This window comes from Miscanthus floridulus, chromosome 19 (genome assembly GCF_019320115.1).
Source record: "Miscanthus floridulus cultivar M001 chromosome 19, ASM1932011v1, whole genome shotgun sequence".
Lineage (NCBI taxonomy): Eukaryota > Viridiplantae > Streptophyta > Magnoliopsida > Poales > Poaceae > Miscanthus > Miscanthus floridulus.
Window position 1 is genome coordinate 36,261,376 of NC_089598.1, and position 20,695 is coordinate 36,282,070.

Genomic DNA, 20,695 nt, shown 5'->3' on the forward strand with positions numbered 1-20,695 from the left:
TCAACGTGAAGTACTCAAAGGGGCACGCAACCCATAGTTGCATTTTTTACGAACAGATGTAGCATTTCTAGTATGATGTTCCAAAGAGATTTGACCTCATTCCTGCTGAGGATTATTTGTAGGCCACTGGCGCCTGTTTGATCCCTATAGATAATAGCTACTCCATTTGTTCCAAATTATAAGTCGCTTTGACATTTTGAGTTTATCTATTTTGCTATGTATCTAGACATATTATTATATTTAAATGCATAGTAAAAGGGATGTACCGAAAAAGTTAAAGCGACTTATCATTTGGGACGAAGGAAGTATCCGCTAATAATTGTTTTCTTTTAGATCCAAATAGGTGTAGTTAATTAAATAGCTAATTGTTAGTTGAATCTTTAGATAATAACTATCCCACTAGTTGGACCAATTTAGATAATAGCAAGTAATAATTATCTTAGTAACATTTTTCATTACATGTGAATCCAAACACCCTCCAGCTAATAGGTAGCTAATAGTTAGCCAAATAATATTAGATATGAGCTATTAGCCAGCTAACTATTAACAGATAATAAATTCAAACAGGGCCTAGGTCTACTATATGCATATACTTTTTTTTGCGAGGATGCTATATGCAGATACTTGTACGAGAGTAAGGATAAGTGGACACATGTTGAAGCAGAAATAGAGTATCCATATTTTGGGTTTACTCGTAGATGCATGCAATTTATAATACTCAAAAGTTAGCTAAAATCGATTTTTCCAGAGACTGGCTTGCTCCAACTCTAAGGGCCTCTAGAAATGGATGGTTTAACTAGTAGTATGATATTGTAATTTTGTGCACACTTAACACTACAAGAAATCCTTTAATCCATGACGGATTCACGAATGCTTCGGCGATGGTCTTTTAGCGATCTGTGACAGAATGTAACCGTCATATATTAACAGGTTTGTTGTAGTGTAAATAAAATAACTATTGACAACCCCTATATATTGCCATCAGCACTGACTTTGTAGAGGAATTGTATGGCGGAGCCAAGGGGGGCCTGCCCCAAACCAAAAATTTGTACTAGTATAACTTTATAAATTTTATTTATATTGAGAGATAATTTAAATTGACCCTAAATTTGTATATAAATTAATCACATCTATCACTATGAAAGAAATTCAAATTACTCCTAAAATTTGCATCTAAATTAGCTACATCTTCCATTTTTTTGGGAGACAACTACATCTTCCATTATGGAAAGATAATTCAAAATAACTACCTAATTTTGTATCTAAATTACCCACCTCTATTATTTATAAATTACTTACATATGCCATTATGAAGTATACAAATTGGCTTGGATGCTTTACTTGTCAGTGTGAAAACATCATTGTGCAAATCCCCCTTATTCTCTATGAATAAACGTTGCATAAAAAATTAATAGGTTGATATATATGTACACTGTCATTTGGAACCTGAATGCATGCTAACACATTTTTGTTACTGAAACTAGAGTACAGTCCAAATCAAACAAGAGTTGGTTGTACCCGTCAGTGTGGAAACATCAATGTGCAATTCCCATTCAGCTTAGAAGAGGGTTGCTTCGATAGGAAACAATTTCACCTCCTCTGCACAAATGCAACATCCTCAGGCGTCCTCAAATTGGAAGACTCTAGGGTGATCAATTTGAATGTTAACGAAGGGACAATTAACTTCACCAATCTTAACTAGCAAATGGGAGCAGTTTACGCCATTACCGGAGGACACGACCCTTTTGTCGGTTATGATTTATCCACCTCTTTACGATGGGTTGCCGCAAATCTAAGTTGCATTGCACCGAAGCAATACAGAATATGGGCATGTTTTGGATACCACAGCTAATCACTAGCTAGCTAAAAATTTAGTCTAAATTAGCTCTAGTCACCAGGGGGGCCATGCCCCCGCCCCCCCCCCCCCCCCCCCCCCCCCCCCCCCACACACACACACACAGTGAAAAAATTATAATACTCTATAAATTTTCAATTGTATAGCATAAAATATTATTATTTCACCCATTTTTTATGACCTAGGTGCAAAAATATTTATCATACACTTGATGTATATATTTATCGTACTCCATAAATATTTGTCTATAAATATATTTATCGTACTCTATAAATATTTTTCTCAAATTGCTTTTTGTGAACCTTATATTTTAGACAAAGACCTTCGTCCCGCTTTTGTGAACCTGCTATAACAACCGGATGCTAAAATTATATAGCTGGGAATTGATATAAATTTCTGTGTGACTTGACCACTTATATAATTTCATAATTCATCTGTACAAGCCAGTATTGTGAATTCGTTATTCGTGAACAGCTGGGGAAAAAGCGTGCATGAAAAAGGTTCGCGGGCCCTCGGCCTACATTCCAATTGAGGAGCAGGCTCAGGCCCAGCTGGACCCCGTTCGGCTGGTTCCATCAGAATAGCGGCAAAAGTCCATTTTTCCTCCCTCATCTCTGGCAGTCGTCCGAATTTCCTCCCTCAACTACAAAACCAGGAATCTATCCTCCTTCATCTATAAAAACCGGTTATTTTTGCACCTTGGTTGGTTTCGCAGACTGTTTGTGCCCAGGTGGACCGCCGACACGGCAACCACGCTGACGCCGTTTCAAAGGATGCGGCCAGCGGCCGAGCGAAACCCTAGGCCATTCCCGTCGCTCCTTTCCTCTCTCTCTCTCCGCTTCCTCTCTCCCCCGTTATTCTCCACTGAACCGTAACCAAAGCTCCACCATTGCCATTGATGTCGGCCTCGGCCAGTACGAGCTCATCGCGCGCATCCTAGGCCGGCGATGGAGGCGTACGGCAGTCGCCGATACCCTACCGGGTCGGTCCTCTCGCCTACGAGCCAGCGGTGCTGTGCTACTACGGGCAGAAGACTGCTCGCTGGATCTCATGGAGCGACGATAATCCAGGCCGTAGGTATTTCAAGTGCTATCGTGCTCGGGTGAGTGAATGTTGAATTGATGGTGTTCTGAATCCTTGATTTTGGTTGCCAATTTCTGGTTTTGGATGGTAATTTGGGGAAAATTTTCTACACAGAGTGGTGGATGTTCCTTCCGTGGGTGGTATGAACCTCCGCATGATGATTTTGTATGAGATCTTCTAGTCGATTTGCGTGATGCCGTGTGGAATCTAAAAAGGGAGAGGGGCAATTTACAGCAAGATCTTGCTGCTGTCGGGAACCAGCTTGAGCAAGAGAAAACAGAGAATGCACGCTTACTTGCTGCTGTCGGGAAGCAGCTTGAGCAAGCGAAAATAGAGAATGCACGCTTATTAGCCAAGGATGAAGAACGTGTTGCCTCCCTTGCTAAAGTGAAGATGGAGATGCAGAGGCTTGTGTTGTTTCTGGTGTTATTGGGACTAGTCATGGTAGTAGTTGGTATGAGGTTAGTGTAGAAGGAAGAGAAATGCTGTCTAGATTGGGTACCCCATAATGTAATGCTAATCTCTAATGTAATGTGTAGTACCGATGTATTGTTTGGCACATTATAATCTGTGAAGAGAATATGGTGTTTGTGTTTTACTGAAATATGGTAATTTTTATTGTAAAATAGTTATTAACAAAAAACGGAACTTTAACCAAAAGACGGTAAAACATGGCAGTAAGAAAATGTCTCCAGATGTCTGAAGCACACATCCATACATAAGTCTGCAAATGTCTGAAGCACAAATATCACAAGTCTGGTTACACAAACACGTGCATGTCTGGTTGCACATACATAAGTTTAGGTACAAATGGCACACATCCATACATAAGTCTGCTTGCACATGAACTAGAGCATCACATATTTGCTGATTCCCATGGTGGAAGCATGAGCATAGGTCCTGGGCGTGGGTTACTTTTTTTAGCCTTCCCCAAACGTGGAGCGGTGGCAGATACTTGTGCAGATGCTGTCCCAGAGGTGATGTTGATGCTAACACTTGCACTTGCATGAGGTCTTGGCGCATTTGCTGAAAGCTGCATAGTAGCAGAACCACCGGTTGTAGTTGTTACCTTTGCACTTGCTTTACTAGTGACCATCTTCTGGAATGCAAGAAACCAGGAAGAGTGTTAGGCAACATAGTATGCAAGATATTTAGAAATAATATAAAGGAAGACATCTGTTACATTCGATTTGGAGCCTTGGCATGTAGTCACTATAGGATTCTTCCTTTTTTTGAGGTGGAGTAGGTTTCATCAGTGTTTGACATCATCTCAATGGCTTTGGAGCACCATGAATAGGAGCCATCGACTGTGCATAGCCATCATTGGAAGAAGCAGTAGTACCTATTCCTGTATGCCCAGGATTGGAAGAACTTGCAGCTGTTTTTTGTCATAGGAAGATTTGTTATGCCCCGCAACCTTGCATTTGGAGCACCTGATGACAGTCCCAACTTTTGACATTTTTGTATGTTTGGGTGGCTCAGTTGGGTCCCTCCTTCTCTCAGTTTTGGGCCTACCTGGCATCCTCACATATCCTGGAGCTCTAAGTGGGGGTCTATCTGATACAGGCCAATTGGTCATGCTTTCAACTGGGTTAAGGCAGTAGGCATATGTCTTTCGAAAATCATCAACTGAGTAGCAGTTGGCAATGTACTCCTCTAAGCTGCTAGTCTTAAAATATATGCAAGATATGGCATGTGGGCATGGCAATCCTGATAGCTGCCAGTATCTACATGAGCACTCTTTTTTATCCAAGTCAACTGTAAATCTATTCTCCCAGTGCACCACTTCAAATTTTTCTGCCCCATTACATATTGCCTGACAGTGGCCTGACATTGTGATGTAAGAATTCAACTTCTTCAAAATGTTAGGGCATATGAAGGTAGACCACCTATGTGATTTAGTAACATTGTCATGGATCCTAACCATCACTTTCCTTCTTATTGTTTCTAACATAGTGATTATTGGAAAATATCTAGCTTCGACAATCCACTTGTTAAATGACTCACACAAATTGTTATCCACACTATCACAATTTGATCCTAACCTGAACCATGCCCTGCTCCAGTGTTGTGGATGAGTGTTAAGAATAGCTTGAGCTCCTTGAACTGTTGCCCTAGCTAACCTTGCTCTAGCCAAGTTGAACAACATCAGATAAGGGGCCTTGGCACAAGCCCAAAACTTCTTCTGCCACTCCTTTTCAGTGAAATGTTTCTTCCAATTAGCATATATATGCCTTGCACAATTTCTGTGTTCTGCATTTGGAGCCCAGTTTTGCACTGCATTTAAAATTCCCTACAATAAACCAACCTAGAGTTACATACTTTTTCGTAACACATGTAATGCAGTAAAGCTCAATATGATGAAGGCAGCACACATACCTTTTGCTGATCTGAAATAAACACCCAATCAGAGCCATCACCAACACCCAAGTCCTTAAACAACAGACCACAAAACCAATCCCAAGTTTCATTTGTTTCTTTTTCAACCACAGCCCATGCAATAGGGTACATCTGGTTGTTGGCATCCCTCCCTATAGCACACAACAATTCACCATTAGTTGCACCTTTAAAAAAGCATCCATCTAGTCCCACAACTCTCCTACAACCTGCAATGAAACCTTTCTTCAAGGCATCCAGGCAAATGAACATTCTTTGAAAAGTTGGAGGCTCCACATGTGGTTCTTTTACCACTATGATAGTGCTGCCAGGATTACTTCTCAGTAGCTCATCCTGGTAGTCATACAGTCTCTGGTACTGTCGGGTACCTTAGACCGGGGTACCCCGAGCGAACATCAAAGGGGCCGCTTAAGTCCCATCGAAAAACAAAGCTAGAAGGTAAGCCGTGGGCCCCTCACCCACCACAACCGAGCCCATCAGGCCCTCCGCCTCGCCTCGAGCCTCATGTAGGAGGTTTTGGCGTCCTAACGCAATCTGTGCCTCGCGCGAGGCTCTCCACGGAAGGCCTCGGTAGGGAACACGATCTCCGCCTCGCGCGTGGTTCTCCACGGAAGGCCTCGGCAGGGGGTGCATTCTCCGTATCGTGTGAGGCCTCTCACGGAAGGCCTCGGCAAGGAGTCCAAACTCCGTCTCGCGCGAGGCCTCACTCTCCATGTCGCTCGAGGCCGGTTCGTAGGTAGCCCATCACCCCCGCCTCGACCGACCCCCCCTGACAGTGCATCATGTCTCATTAATACTTCAACCACTCCCGCAATCTCAACCAGACGATGGCTCGACGCCACGGAATGGCCGATGGGACCTGAGGTCGCATCAGCGCCATACCGGCTGGGATAGGGCACGACGGGGATTACCGGCCACTGTGTTCTGACGCTGTGCCCATGATCAGCGCCCACACTACACTGTGTCCTGCAATCCCCGCCTTGAAAACAACATCGCACGGACAACTTGGCCCGGGTCATCACCGCCTCCAAGCCGGCGCACCAGATCAGCCGCCCACTCGGGCCTCGGCACTGTGCACCAAGGTCTCGGCTATCTCAGGGTTTGTGCCCGCCGAGACCCCCCACTGCGGTGCAGCCTCAGCACCAACCAAGCCTTGGCCTCATGCACAGTCCGTCCACAACGGCTTGCACATCCGCCGCCGCACCAGCTCCAAGGCAGCCCCGGGGCCCCCACGACGCAAAGGATTGGATGGGACTGGCACGCCGCCCCAGTACTCCAAGGACAGACCACTCCGACGACCACGCCGCCACAGGAGCAGGCCACAGGGCTCGGACATGCCGCCCCTATTGACACGACGTCGTATAGTTAGCACATGTACTGCCCTTGCCCTCCCTTCAACTATAAAAGGAGAGGACTTGGGCCACTTAGAACAAAGAGAACGCTTGGTAACACACACACACGCACACATCCTAGCCGCCTAAGAGCAACGTCTCAAGCGGCCTACACGACACCTTGCCGAGACCTGGGACTAGCTCCCTCTCTCCCCAAGCTTGTAACCCCCTACTACAAGCACTTCGGTGCAAGGAATACGAGATCGATCACTCAGACTGGACATAGGGCATCGATTGCCTAAACCAGATAAACCTTGTGTCTCTTTGCATCACCATCCAGGATTAGGGGCACGCAGTTCAAATTCACTGGTTGGTTGAGGACCCCCCGGTCCGAAACACCAACAGTTGGCGCGCCAGGTAGGGGAATACTACGTGTAAGCTTAATTATCCCAACAAGTTTCGGATGGCAGACCCCATACGACCACTACAAGCACTTCATTTCAGCACGATGATCTGGTTCGGGAGCCTAGAGTTCATGTCTCTAGGATACGAGTACGACATGGTACTCCTCCCACCCAAAGCCCCGTCAACCGACGGCGACATCACGCACCAATAACCCAGGCGTGGGCAGCGCCCGGGCCACCACTCCCATCACACTCGCCAGGCATGGCACAAGCGGGACCACCCCAGCACCGCGCAAGCTCAGGGCAACGCACCGCACTCCGCCGGTATCCCATGCCCAGCTATTGGCACAAGGTCCCTAGTCGGGGGCCTGTCTAGCCTGAGCCTGGGCAAGGGAAAGATGCCGGTGGCGTGCAGCAACGCCTCATCATCAAGCTCTGCCCCGCCACCTCCTAAGGAGCCGACTTCTTTCATCACCCCATTCGACACGTACTGCTATGTGACTATGCCATTTGGCCTCAGAAACGTAGGGGCCACGTACCAGCGGTGCACCACCCAGGTCTTTGGCGAGCACATCGGGCGAACCATCGAGGCCGGCATGGACAACATCGAGGACAAGTCCAGGAAGGCCAGTGACCTCGTCGACGACTTGGAAGTTGGTGGCCCGCCCAAGTACTAAAGCCCGGGACCTAGAACACTTGGAACAAAGAACAGATATGTCGCTTCTACCCTTAAATTCCCAAGCGTCATACAATTTTCCTCGAAATACAATAAAGAAGCGTTCTTTAATTGTTCTAAATTTTCAAGGAACCCCCTGAGCCCATCGATACGGGTTCGGCGTTACGATAGCGCAAGGGGGGGAGACTCGACTCTGCCTCTACAGAACCGAGCCTCCCTCGGGGGCTAGGGGGAACCTCCCCCCTAATCCCAAACTCTATCACAAACTCTGACAAATTGCTTGCAAAAACCTAAGGACCAAAAGTTTGCCTCGAGGCCAAAAGGCCGGCTGAGCCGTGAGACAGCCTACGCCTCTGGGCTACGGCAACTCTCTCACCACCTTTCACCCGAGGGGCAGCTTAGGCTCCAAGGAAGTTTTTGCAAAGGACTTGTCTAAAAACGAGATAGGGGGAAACCGTTTTTTAGTCGTCTTTTCGAAAATTTCCTACGCCAAACCCTCTCATGTACTCTGACAAATCAATTGTAAAAAAACCTAAGGACCGAAAGTATGCCTCGAGGCCAAAAGGCCGGCCGAGCCATGAGACTACCTACGCCTCTGGGCTACAACAACTCCCTCACCACCTTTCGCCAGAGGGGCAGCTTGGGCTCCGAGGAAGTTTTTTGCAAGTGATATGTTCAGAAACGGGGCAGAGGGCAAGGGCTGGGAAACATAATAGAAAATGATTAAAAAGCATATATACACAAGTACTGAAAAGGCCTCGACGGCCACAAACATTATGGTACAATGATGTACGTCCTAATCTATTACATGACCCCTTTGGCCCAGGTCAGAATACGGGGTCGCCAGCGTCGACGGACGGCGTAGGAGGAGCCACCTCCTCTTCGAATAGCCAGGCCAGCAACATGCCAAGGGCCTCAGCCGCCTCCACCAAGCTTCATCACCTCCTCCTCGGCCTTCTCATCATCCTCTACCATGACGTAAATCATGTCCGAGACCGACAGGGAGGTCCGAGGGTCGCACAAAAAGCCAGGGGATCTCTTGATCGCCCTCTCGCTTCGTGTAGAGGCTCGGGGCTCTCCCTACGACCTTGCCAAAACCCCGTGACCCGAACTCGCACTTGTGGGCTTGGCAAATATGATAAAAACTCCTCACTCAAAACACAAAAAAGCCCCTGGAGGAGTGACTCCACTCCTCTAGGGCCTCGGGGGCTACACCCGGTGGGTGCGATAGCGCGCACCCACCGGAACCTCAAAAAACAAAACACAATCCCGACGGGAGCAGCTGCAAGCCAAGTCTCAACAAACCCTCAGGGAGAGTGCTCGCACTCCCCCCGAGGCTTGGGGGCTACTGTCAGATACCATAAAAAGGGGTACCCTAAGCAAGAACTGAAAAGATTGCTTAGACCTTACAAATATCAAAGCCGAAGGACAACCACGAGGCCTCAGTCGATTTTTTGATTTGCCCCACCGAGGCCCCTCGCCGAGGCCCTCTTGCCGAGGCCGATTCCCCCCGTCGAGGCCATCTCGCCAAGGCCCTCTCGCCGAGGCCGTCCCTCTGGTAGGCTGTCCCATCCATTTAATGCGCCTGAATGCACCCACTATGTCAGCCACGACCGGTAGGGTACAGCAACAGGGGCGATGGGACAACGGTCAAATCTCCTTTTTACCATCCCTTACTAATGGTGCAGGGGTTACCATGCCCTATGGCCACATGCCCTGCACTTTTCCACCTAAACCGGGTACGACGCTGACCACCGAGGCCCCCGCATCATACTCAGGTCACCTCCCAGGCCTCTGCGCAGTCAGCCACAAACACCTGCCAGGCCTCGGTGCGCCACCAAGTCAAAAATTCACAAGGCACGGCATGTCACCTACAGCAGAGGCCATGCTGACTAGACGTCAACGAGGACCCCTACGACTTCAATAGCCTCAGGCATGGCCAGCATGACGCACCAATGATCAAGTACCAATTGCCATTCCTGACACTGTGCTGCTACAGGAATAGGCCACAGTACTAGATCTTCCTTCCTCGCTAAGGCTCCACATGTAGCTCTCTCATGTACTCCTGGCTCCCTCCTTGCGGCTATAAAAGGAAGCAGCCAGGGCCGTTTCTAAAAAATGGGACCACGCAGGCCCTCACACGTAGACGGACAGGGAAGAACACCTTGTAACACACACACATCCCAGCCGCCTGAGAGCAACGTCTCAAGCAGCCCACACGACCCCTCGTCGAGACCTAGGATCAGCTCCCTCTCTCACTGTGCTTGTAACCCCCTGCTACTGGCACTTCGGTGCAAGGAATACAAGATCGATCTCTCTGACTGGACATAGGGCATCGATTGCCTGAACCAGTATAAACCTTGTGTCTCTTTGTATCACCATTCGGGATTAGGGGCACGCAGTTTAAATTCACTAGTCGGTTGAGGACCCCCGGTCCAAAACACCGACAGAAGGTGGAGCCACAACTCCCAATGGGGAGCAATCCCCAAATACCCCTTGCAGACGGCAACAAAGATAGCCACCTGAGCGATGGAGTTGGGATTGAAGTTGTGGAGCTCCATGCCATAGTAGAGCAGGAGCGCCCGCATGCCGGTCCGCCAGGACGCCGAGGCCATGCTCGTGGAAGGAGACGAAGCTCACGACGTAGCCATCGCAAGGCCTCGGCTCTGGCTCGCCGTATGGAGCAATCTACTCCGACCTGGTGGGGTCTGTCACCAGGCGGAGGAGTCCACCGTCGACAAGCGACTGAAGCATCTCCTCAGTGACGTCTGAAGGATCCCAGGGGTCCACCTCAACAATGACGATGTCGCCGGCCATGGGCGCGATGGAGGAATCGGGTGCGGCGGTGAGTTTTTCTCTCTCTCCCACGCTCTCGCTTTTTTCTCGCTTTCTCCCCAGGCTCGCTCTTCTCTCCTCTTCTTCCTGGCACCCACTGCTCTAGCGACAGCTCGATGGAGGCAGTGCTAATGCAGGCAAGGTAAGACAAGGAGGGGCGAGACTCTTCGGGTATTTATGCAGGGAGGAGGCAAAATGAACGAGTGACGAAATCGAGGAAGTTCCCCCCCCCCCCCCGATCCGGCGCAGTTAACCACGAGCCGATTTCGCCGGCCCACGCGCCCACATCTCCCTCATTAAATGCGGGAGCAGTTATGTCCCATCCACCACGTCACGCTCGGCCACTACGGCAGCAGGCGTCGTTTTGCCTCCCCAGAAAAGTGCCTCAAGAGGCGCGCCACCCGTTGCTGAGCCAATAGGGAAGATATTCCCCGCGGCCTATTCCTTTCATATGAAGGAACCAGGCTCCAAGCCTATTATGGTCCAAGGGTTCGAAGGCTGGGCCCCAAGGGGTTTTGACAGCTGCCCCAGGATAACAGACTCAGGGATGACCATGGGCGAGCCTATACAGGGCCGAGACCCAAGCAAGCGAAACGCTTGGGACGCCCAAAGTCGTGTCCGAGACCGACAGGAAGGTCTCTGAATGGGATCCCACCGTAGGGAGGCACCGAGCCACTAAGGCCCAGCGAACGGCCTCGGCACCCACTAGAGAAATCCTCTGGTACTCTTGGAGTGTGTCTCTGGACCACTAGCTGTCCCCTAGCGAATGGGGTTTCGGGCCTCCACTCAGACTACCCGATAACAGCTCACCGAAAGTGCCACCGCTCGTGCCCACCGAGGGTAGCGAGGCACATTCCACCCCTCCTTCTGAGCGAAAAGGAAGCATGAGGGTCGCATAAAAAGTCAGGGGAACCCCCGACGGCCTTCTCGCTCTATGCAGAGGCTAAGGGGCTCTTCCTGCAACCTTGCCGAGACCCAGCGACCCTGGCTCGCACTCAAAGGGGCTCGGCAAAACAAACCCTCCTTCTGAGCGAAAAGGAAGCATGAGGGGTGTATAAAAAGCCAGGGGAACTCCCGACGGCCCTCTCACTCCGCGCAGAGGCTAGGGGCTCTTCCTGCAGATATGCCGAGACCCCATGACCTGGGCTCACACCCAAAGGGGCCTCGTCAAACAAACCCTCACGCGTGAGGGGCATATAAAAAGCCAGGGGAACTCTCGATGGCCCTCTCACGTAGAGGCTAGGGGCTCTTCCTGCAACCTTGCCAAGACCAGAATGGGCTCGGCAAACAAACCCTCCATCCGAACGAAAAGGATATGTAAGGGTCGGATGAAAAAGCCAGGGGACCCCTGACTGCCCTCCTGCTCCTGGCGGAGGCTCGGGGGCTCCTGCACCCAAGACAAAGACAAACGGTCTAAGTCCGCGCTAGAGGTTTTGTTACAAACACGATAAAGGGCACCGAGCCCGTTACGGTCCAGGGGTTCGAAGGCTGGGCCTCCAAGAGGTTTCGACAGCCACCCTAGGGCAATAGAGTCAGGGACGACTTCGGGGCGAGCCTATGAATGGCCGAGGCCCGAGCGAATAGTCGCTCGGGGCGTCCTAAGTCATGTCCGAGACCGGTAGGGAAGTCTCCGAATGGGATCCCACCGTAGGGAGGCACCGAGCTACCGAGGCCCAGCGAACGGCCTCGGCACCCACTAGAGAAACCCTCTGGTACTCTTGGAGTACGTCTCTGGACCACTAGCCGTCCCCTAGCGAACGGGGTACGGGCCTCCACTCAGACTCACCCGATAATAGCTCACCGGAAGTGTCCATGCTCGTGCCCATCGAGGTAGCCTGGCACATTCCACCCCTCCTTCCGAGCGAAAAGGAAGCGTGAGGGTCGTACCCAAAGTCAGGGGGACCCCTGACGGACCTCTCGCTCCGTGCGGAGGCTAGAGGGCTTTTTCCTACAGCCTCACCGAGACCCCCGCAACCCAAACTTATGCTTATGGGCTCAGCAAATGCGATAAGAACTTCCCGCTCAAACGCGAAAATGAAAAAAGCCCCTGGAGGAGTAACTCCACTCCTCTAGGGCCTCGAGGGCTACACCCGGCGGGTGCGCTCGCGCGCACCCACCGGAACCTCAAGAAACAAAACTCAATTCCTACGGGAGCGGGTATAAGCCAAGCCTCAGCAAACCCTCAGGGAGAGTGCACGCACTCCCCCGGAGGCTCGGGGGCTACTGTCGGGTACCTTAGAACGGGGTACCCCAAGCGAACATCAAAGGGGCCGCTTAAGTCCCATCGAAAAACAAAGCTAGAAGGTAAGTCGTGGGCCCCTCACCCGCCATGCAATGCCTAACGTTGGTTAAGGACACCCGTAATGGTATAAGCTAGTTACTACTTCTAAGTCAACTTCTTTAATAACGTTAGCTTTTAGCATATAGTATCTCATAACATAGATAGCCCTACATAACATTCTCACATGATCTTAGATTGTGTGTATGAGCCTAGCTCTTAATCAAGAGTTAGTTTTTCTCTCTTTTTCTATTAAAATATAAAAAATTAAAAATGCTTAAAGCTCAGCGTATAAGTCAGCCATTGCAGGTGCGTTAAGGCTGTGAGCCGGCATGATACTACCCACTCCTTACCTGTGCTTTATTAGGCGAGGACCAAACTATTTGAATTTGATATGTTTATAAAAATGATAACAAATAGATGTACTATAAATACATTCTATGCTGAGAAACTAATAATATTTAATATTATAAAATTAGTTTTTAAAATAAATTTGTTTGAAATTTGGATGGATCACTTATTCTTTTTGAACGGGAGTAATATATGTACGGACGGCCCAGCTAAACTACACGAACGTGGTCCAAGTCCAATCCTACAAGGCACCTTGCCGTCAGTAGAAAATAATATTTTATGGCCACCCTACCTCTCTCCCTGTCCCTCTAGTCTCGATCTCCGGCTCCCGCCGCCCTCCCCTGCCTTGGCTTCTTCCATGGTTTCCTCTTGCTGAACATACAGACCCACCTTCCTTCAGTCATGGTCACCAACTTCCTGCAGAAATATCAGCTCCAGAACCACCGCCTCGTACTTCCAAAGAAGCAGTTCGTCACCTACGCCCTCTACGCGCTCATCGCCCTCGCCTTCTTCCACTACCTTATCTTCTACCCCGCACCTGCATTGTCACACCCTTGGCCGCCGACTAATCGCCGTCGACGTGAGCACGATAAGGGTACGGGACGAGGACGCCGACAGGGCAAGTCCTCTGCCTTGGTGATTTGGATTTACCAAATGAAAAGAGTATTGCCAGACACGACACATGGTTTGGGCACTTATGTGCCATTACAGTCTCTGGCCACTCGGCTCCACATGACAGTACAATAATGGAAACGTAATACAATGCAATACGTAAAGCTAGTAACATAGATGGCTTCAGTGGTGGTCACCGGGTGTGACATCTCCCCCCGCTTGAGTTGCAACTTGCCCCCAAGCTGCTGCTTCAGGGAACCTGTTCTTGATGACGTAGTAGTCCTCCCAGGTTGCTGCAGTATCAGGCAGACCCACCCAGGTTAGCTTCACTTGAGGTACGGCAGTATTGCCTTTCTTGACCATGCGACGATCAATGATTTCCCTTGGCGTTGTATTAGCTGCATCCAAGTCAGTGAGGACAGGCAAAGTGTCAAAAACTATCGTATAGTCTTCAGTGTATGGTTTCAGTTGCGAGATATAGAAGACTGGGTGAATCAATGAGCCCTCTGGTAATTGCAGCTGATAAGCTACCGATCCCACCCTCTCTAGCATAATGTAAGGACCAAAATACTTGTAGGCCAGTTTCGGGTATGGTCTGTTAGCTATAGTTGACTGAGTATAGGGCTGTAGTTTCAATAGCACTTTGTCACCAACTGAAAACTGATAATCCCGGAGTTTGGAATCTGCCACCAGCTTCATTCTATTTTGTGCCCTTGCCAAATGTTCTTTCAGTGGTTGAAGATGAAGTTCATGGTGTTCAATAATATTAGCTACTGATGTAGTTGTTGTGGGTGGAAGAGATGGCACTGCTCCAATGTTAGGTTCATAACCATACAATGCTTTGAATGGTGAATAGCCCAGGGCAGAATGCAATGATGAGTTATACCATAACTCTGCCAAAGAAAGCCAAGATTTCCATGATTTAGGAGAGGCTTGCACAACACACCTCAGGTACATTTCTAGACACTGATTTACTCTCTTAGATTGGCCATCAGTTTGCGGATGATAAGTAGTGCTGAGTTGCAAGTTTACCTTATACAGTTTAAATAATTCTCTCTAGAAATGGCTAACAAAAATGGTGTACCTGTTAGAGACAATTGAGGCTGGTAATCCATGTAACTTACCCACATGATCCATAAACAGCTGAGCAATTGTAGCAGCGATATAGGGGTGCTTGACTGGTAAAAAATGTGCTTACTTTGTCAGCCTGTCCACAATTACCAATATGACATTGTACCTTTATGATTTTGGAAGGCCCTCTATAAAATCCATTGTCAAATTCTGCCAAACCCCTTGTGGAATGGGTAAAGGCTACAGAAGACCCATAGGGTGTTGAAGTGAATGTTTTGCATGTTGACAGATGGTGCACTGTTTCACAAAATTTTCCACATCCTGCTTCATCCCTTTCCATGCAAAATGTTTCTTGAGTCTGTAGTAAGTTGCAGCAATACCTGAGTGACCCCCTAGTGCACTAGAGTGACAAGTTGCTATGAGTTTTGTCTGGAGAGCTGAATTGTTGCCTATCCACACCTTCCCTTGGTACCATATGATGGCCCTTTCCAAGTTGTATCCTTGGTTATCTAGGCTAGTGATAGGCAATCTTTGCAATAGTTGCTGTGCTCGTGAATCAGCGGTGTAGGAGTTGAGAACTTCCTGTACCCAAGTTGGTTGGCCTACTGATACTGCTTGAAGAGCCATCATGTGTGCCACCCTAGACAGGGCATCTGCAACAATGTTATCTTGTCCCTTCTTATAGATGATTTTGAAGTGTAATCCCATGAGCCTAGTCATTGCCTTTCCCTGCATGTTAGAGTGGAGATTTTGCTCATTTAGATAAGCTAATGACTTATGGTCAGTTTGAATGAAAAATTCTCCTATGTGCAGATAGTGCCTCCATCTTTCTACAACCATGATGAGAGCTAAGAACTCCTTTTTATATATAGATAAAGATTTATGTTTCTCTCCCAAAGCCTTGCTGAGGTATGCTATAGGTTGTCCCTTCTACATGAGGATAACTCCTATCCCATCTTGACAGGCATCTATTTCCACTATGAAAGGTTCTTGGAAATTGGGTAGGGCCGAAACTGGAGTTCTTGTCATTGCCACTTTGAGATCATCAAAAGCCGCTTGTGTTGTTGGATTCCAAGCAAAATGTTTAAGCCAAAGGATGGCTGTCAAAGGTTTAGCCATGATCCCATAATTTTTGACAAATTTCTTATAATAACCTGTTAATCCTAGGAAGGCCCTCAACTCAGTCATGGAAGTAGGCACAGGCCACTAAAGCATATCATGTATCTTGCTTGGATCAGTTGAGACCCCCTGAGAGGAGATGATGTGGCCTAAGTATTCCAAGCTATCCTTAGCAAAAGTGCACTTGGATTCCTTCAGATATAACTGATGTTTTCTCAGAGTAGCTAACACTTGTTTCAAATGTTGGGTGTGGTCCTCTAGAGAAGTACTGTATATCAATATGTCATCTAAGAAGACCAAGATGAAGTGCCTCACAAATGGTTGGAGGATTTCATTCATGACACACTGGAAGGTAGCTGGTGCATTGGTCAAGCCAAAAGACATGACTTTGAATTGATAATGACCTTGATGTGTCTTGAATGTAGTCTTGTGTTCATCCTTAGGCAACATCCTAACTTGGTGGTATCCAGACCTCATGTCTAGTTTTGTGAAGACTTTAGCTCCTGAGAGTTCATCCAATATTTCCTCAATTATTGGCATTGGAAATCTATTTTTGATTGTGATGTCATTCAATTTCCTATAATCCACACAGAACCGCCAGGACCCATCTTTTTTTTGACCAAAAGCACTGGAGATGCAAATGGACTGTGGCTATGAGCCATGAGTCCTGCCTGTAAGAGCTGTTGTACCTAGTTCTCTATTTCTGTTTTGTGTAAGGGAGAGTAGTGGTATGGTCTGGAATTGATGGGAATAGAACCAGGAATGAGTGGGATAGCATGATCATATGTTCTTTGTGGTGGTAGGAGTTTTGGATCAGTGAATACATCCTTGTAGGCAGTGAGGAGGTTTGGATTTTGTTTGGATGTGGACTGGTTTGTTTTGGTTTGGTGGGGGAAAAGGAATCTGGGGTATGGTCTAGCAGGACAAAGGCCCATATATCATTACCTTTAGTGGAATTGTAAACCTTTGTGGTAGAGATGGATGACAGTTGCAATGGTGGCTCGTGCAACCCCTGAAGTGTCACTATTTTACCCTCTTTAGAAAATTTGATGGTTTTGTTCTTCCAATCACATTCCATGGGGCTATGTGCTTGGAGCCAATCACATCCTAATATGGCATCATATGGTTGCATCTCTAGTACCACCATGTCAGTATTGAAACTTTGACCTTGACAATAGCATTAGAGTTGAGGCACCATCCTATCTGTTTGCATCCCTTCACCATTTGCACGTTTGACTTTCCTGGCACTAGTGGGCACTGTGTGTAGCTTAGCTAGTTCAACAAACTGTGAACTAATGAAGCTGTGAGTACTTCCACTATCTACTAGTATAAGAAGAACTTTGTCTTTGACTCTAGCCTTCAATTTAATGCAGCTTGTACTGTTCTGACTAGATAAGGCATTGAGGGAGAGTTGATAGAACTCCTCATGCAACTGGTCCTCCACTGCTAGCTCATTAAGGACTTCATCAGATAATTCCCTGTCCAGGTCTTTAAGCACAATAGCATTGACTTGTGGTTTTTGTCATTTGGAATAGACCTCGAGGTGTCCTGGCACAAAATTTTCACCACAAGAGAAACACAGGCCATTTGCTTTGCGATAGTCCCGTAATTGTTGGTCCTTCCACAGGGTTGATATTTGTTGTGGTTGTTTGTATTCAGTCTTTGGCAGTCCATAAGGCCTGACCTAAGAATTGGCTCGGTTATATCTGGTTTTGCTTCGCTCAAGCATCCCTTGCTGAATCCTGGCAATGGTTGATGCTTTTTGCACCATCTGGGGCATTTGAGGCTCCACAGTAGTCCTTATCTCCTCTTTGAGCCCTCTGATATATTGTGGCATGAAAAACATCTCATCATAGTGTGAGTTGTGCATGGTAACATCATACTACAGAGCTTGAAACTATGAGGTGTAATCTTCAACAGTGCCAGTTTGCTTAAGATCTAGCAGAGCATTCATGGCAGTTCTGAAATCATCAGATCCAAACTCTTCTTCTACCACTGAACAAAAATGGTCCCAATTCTTGAAAGCGTGGTTCTGTTTATATGCTTGGTACCACTTCACAGCATTCCCTTCAAAATGTAGGTGGGCTACAGTAATCCACATCCCTTCTGGCAGTTGATATAACTCAAAGTAGCTCAGGCAATTATCTTTCTAGATCTTTGTGTTTTGACCATCAAACTTTGGAAATTGCATCTTAGGCATAGCTTGGGACGGCAAAGGATTATTCTTATCATGCTTAGGAGGTGACCTCCTTGTCTCGGATGATTCAAGTTTGTGAGTGCCTTTGTTTCTGGCAAACACATTCTCAAAGTCTTCTTTCTCATAAAAAATTACAGATAGTGAGGAATCATCTGAAAAAGGCCCATCATTGTCAAACTTTCTCATTGTGAGTTGAGCAACTGCTGCACCATTAGCCTTAACTTGTTGGGCTATCAATTGCTGCTCAGCTGTATAGTTGTCCATTGCTTGGCCTCTAATGTCCATCTAGGTTTTCATCTATTGCTGGACTTTTCCAATGTCATTGACTCTAGTGAACAACAGATCAAAGTGCTCCATAACCTAATCCCACCGAGTCTTCTCCTCTTTAGTGTTCTTTGACATGTTGTCTAGGAGTATCTGAGTCTGCTTGGATGGCTTTAATGGAGCCATGATGAAGGATTTGAATGAAACCGAGACACTGCATGAACAAACAACCGATTCAGACTATGCCTCCCCGTTGTACTGTCTGTCACTATCACCGCCACCTGGGAGTGAGGCTGAGCCAAGGAATTTTACATGGGAACAAGCGCCCCACAACCCTAGTTCAAGGACACTCCCCCACCAATGCCACCGCACTGATTGGAATGAACCAACTACGGAATTTTACGCAAGATCAAGTGTCTTGCAACCCTCATCGTTCACCCAAACGTGCTAACTGAAGGAGAAGGAGTAGAGTTGGGTAGCTCAATGATGTTCTCGCCGCCGAACCAAAGTTGTTGGTGTAGTCCCCCAGTTGTTTGTCGAGCTGTAGATGATGTGGATCCGAGGGGATGGGTGGTGGTGTGGTGATAGTGGAAGGTGGATGTGTTGGTGCTCAAGCTTGGTGACACCGATGCCGACGTCGACCCAGTTCAACCAAAGGAGGGACCTCTGGGACCTCACGTCGAACACCTTGTGGGCGTTGATAGAGATCACCTGCCCACCGAAATTATGATCTATGATCTAAGCGAACAACTTCGGGAGGTTACCGAGGAGGGGATGAACACCATTGTCGGTGGTGGTGGTGGTGGTCCGTCGGATCTGGAGTCGAAGGTTGTCAGAGCTGAGGTAGAAGCGGTGATGAGGAGTGACGAGCGCCCGCCACCCACGCCAAGGATAGAATGCCTCCGATACCACTTGTCACACCCTTGGATGAATGTGCGTGAGCAGCTGCTTCCTCTGCCTCCTCCTCGGCAAGGAGATGAAGTATTGAGGAATCAACGAACTCTACATACAATTAAGTAGGTTTTCCAGTTGATTTCTCATAGTAGTACTCAAATCCCAGTCAGCGCCCTCCCCTCCTCTCCCGACGCCCCCTCCCTCTCTCCCGACGCCTCCTCCCCTCCTCTCCTGGTGCCCCCTCCCTCGCTCCCGGTGCCCCTCCCCTCCTAACCCGACCGACGCCCCCTCCCCTCCTCTCCTAGATCTGATGCCCCCTCCCTCTCTCCCCTCGTCGGCGCCCCCCTCCCCCCTCCCCCCCTCTCCTGGCTTGCCACCCTCGGATCCGGCCCTCCCTCTCCCCGATTCGACCGGTGGTGGTCGGATCTGGGCTCTGGTTATGGGCGGCGTGGTGTCGGCGACGGCGACAGCGTGGGGGCGTGGTGGTGGTGGCGGCGGTAGGCGGCCCCTGCTCCTCCCCAAGCCGGTGCTCCGCGCCCCTGCTCCACTCGCCCTGAGAGGTGGGAAGCTGCTCCCTAGCTAGGCGGGCTAGGAGCAGCGCCACCGCGCAGGTAGGGCTGGCCTGCTGCAGCGCCGCTGCCTAGACCAGGCTGGCTGGCTGCCGCGCCGAACCTTTGATCAGGCGGACTGAGCTGCACGGCCTTCGCCGCCGCCGGTAGCTACTGGCCATGCCCCTGGTCGGGCAGTGACGTTATCCGCGCTACCCCCTTCCCCTAGCTGCCGTACGAGCACTGCAGTTCCGCATCGGGCATACATCCCGTGGTGACCTCCTCCCTCGAATGGATCTATGCATGTCTTGTTTAGGTGCTGCAAATCATGGATCTAGGGTTAGGTTTTGCTTTTGCTTTGTGATTTGTGGTTCCTATTATTACAGTACATTTGAACTATTTAATTGTAATTTATGCAACCTCTGGGCTGTTTAATTGGGCACGATGATGTTGGTGTAATTTACATTTTTGTACATCTGCTCCTAGACATTCACTAATTTGCTGCTTAATTGCAGCAGTATTGTAGTATTAGGTAAGTGTGTTTAAGGATGAGTTACCTTTTGCTGCACTTTATAACCAGAAATGAAATGGTTGTAGTAGGCGAGTGTGGCTAATGATTTGTGCTCTCTGAACTATACCTTTCCTTTCAGTTCCACACATTTTATTCACACTCTCATGGTATTACAATTAAATTGAAATGATTTGTGCTCTCTGAACTATGTGTCTTACCATATAAAGATTATGTGTTATGTTTATGAGGACTCTGGGTAGTCTAGACTT

At 48.4% G+C, this 20,695-nt stretch overlaps 1 protein-coding gene across 1 annotated transcript; it reads right to left on the bottom strand.

Annotated features, from left to right (window-relative positions):
* Positions 1-4,280: 4,280 nt before the first annotated feature.
* On the bottom strand, positions 4,281-5,449 carry LOC136525867 (uncharacterized). The gene is made up of 2 exons (XM_066518714.1): positions 5,318-5,449; positions 4,281-5,231 (listed from the first exon to the last, which is right to left on the bottom strand). Exons 1-2 carry the CDS (start codon positions 5,447-5,449, stop codon positions 4,281-4,283), a joined length of 1,083 nt encoding a protein of 360 aa, XP_066374811.1.
* Between the last annotated feature and the right edge of the window lie 15,246 nt (positions 5,450-20,695).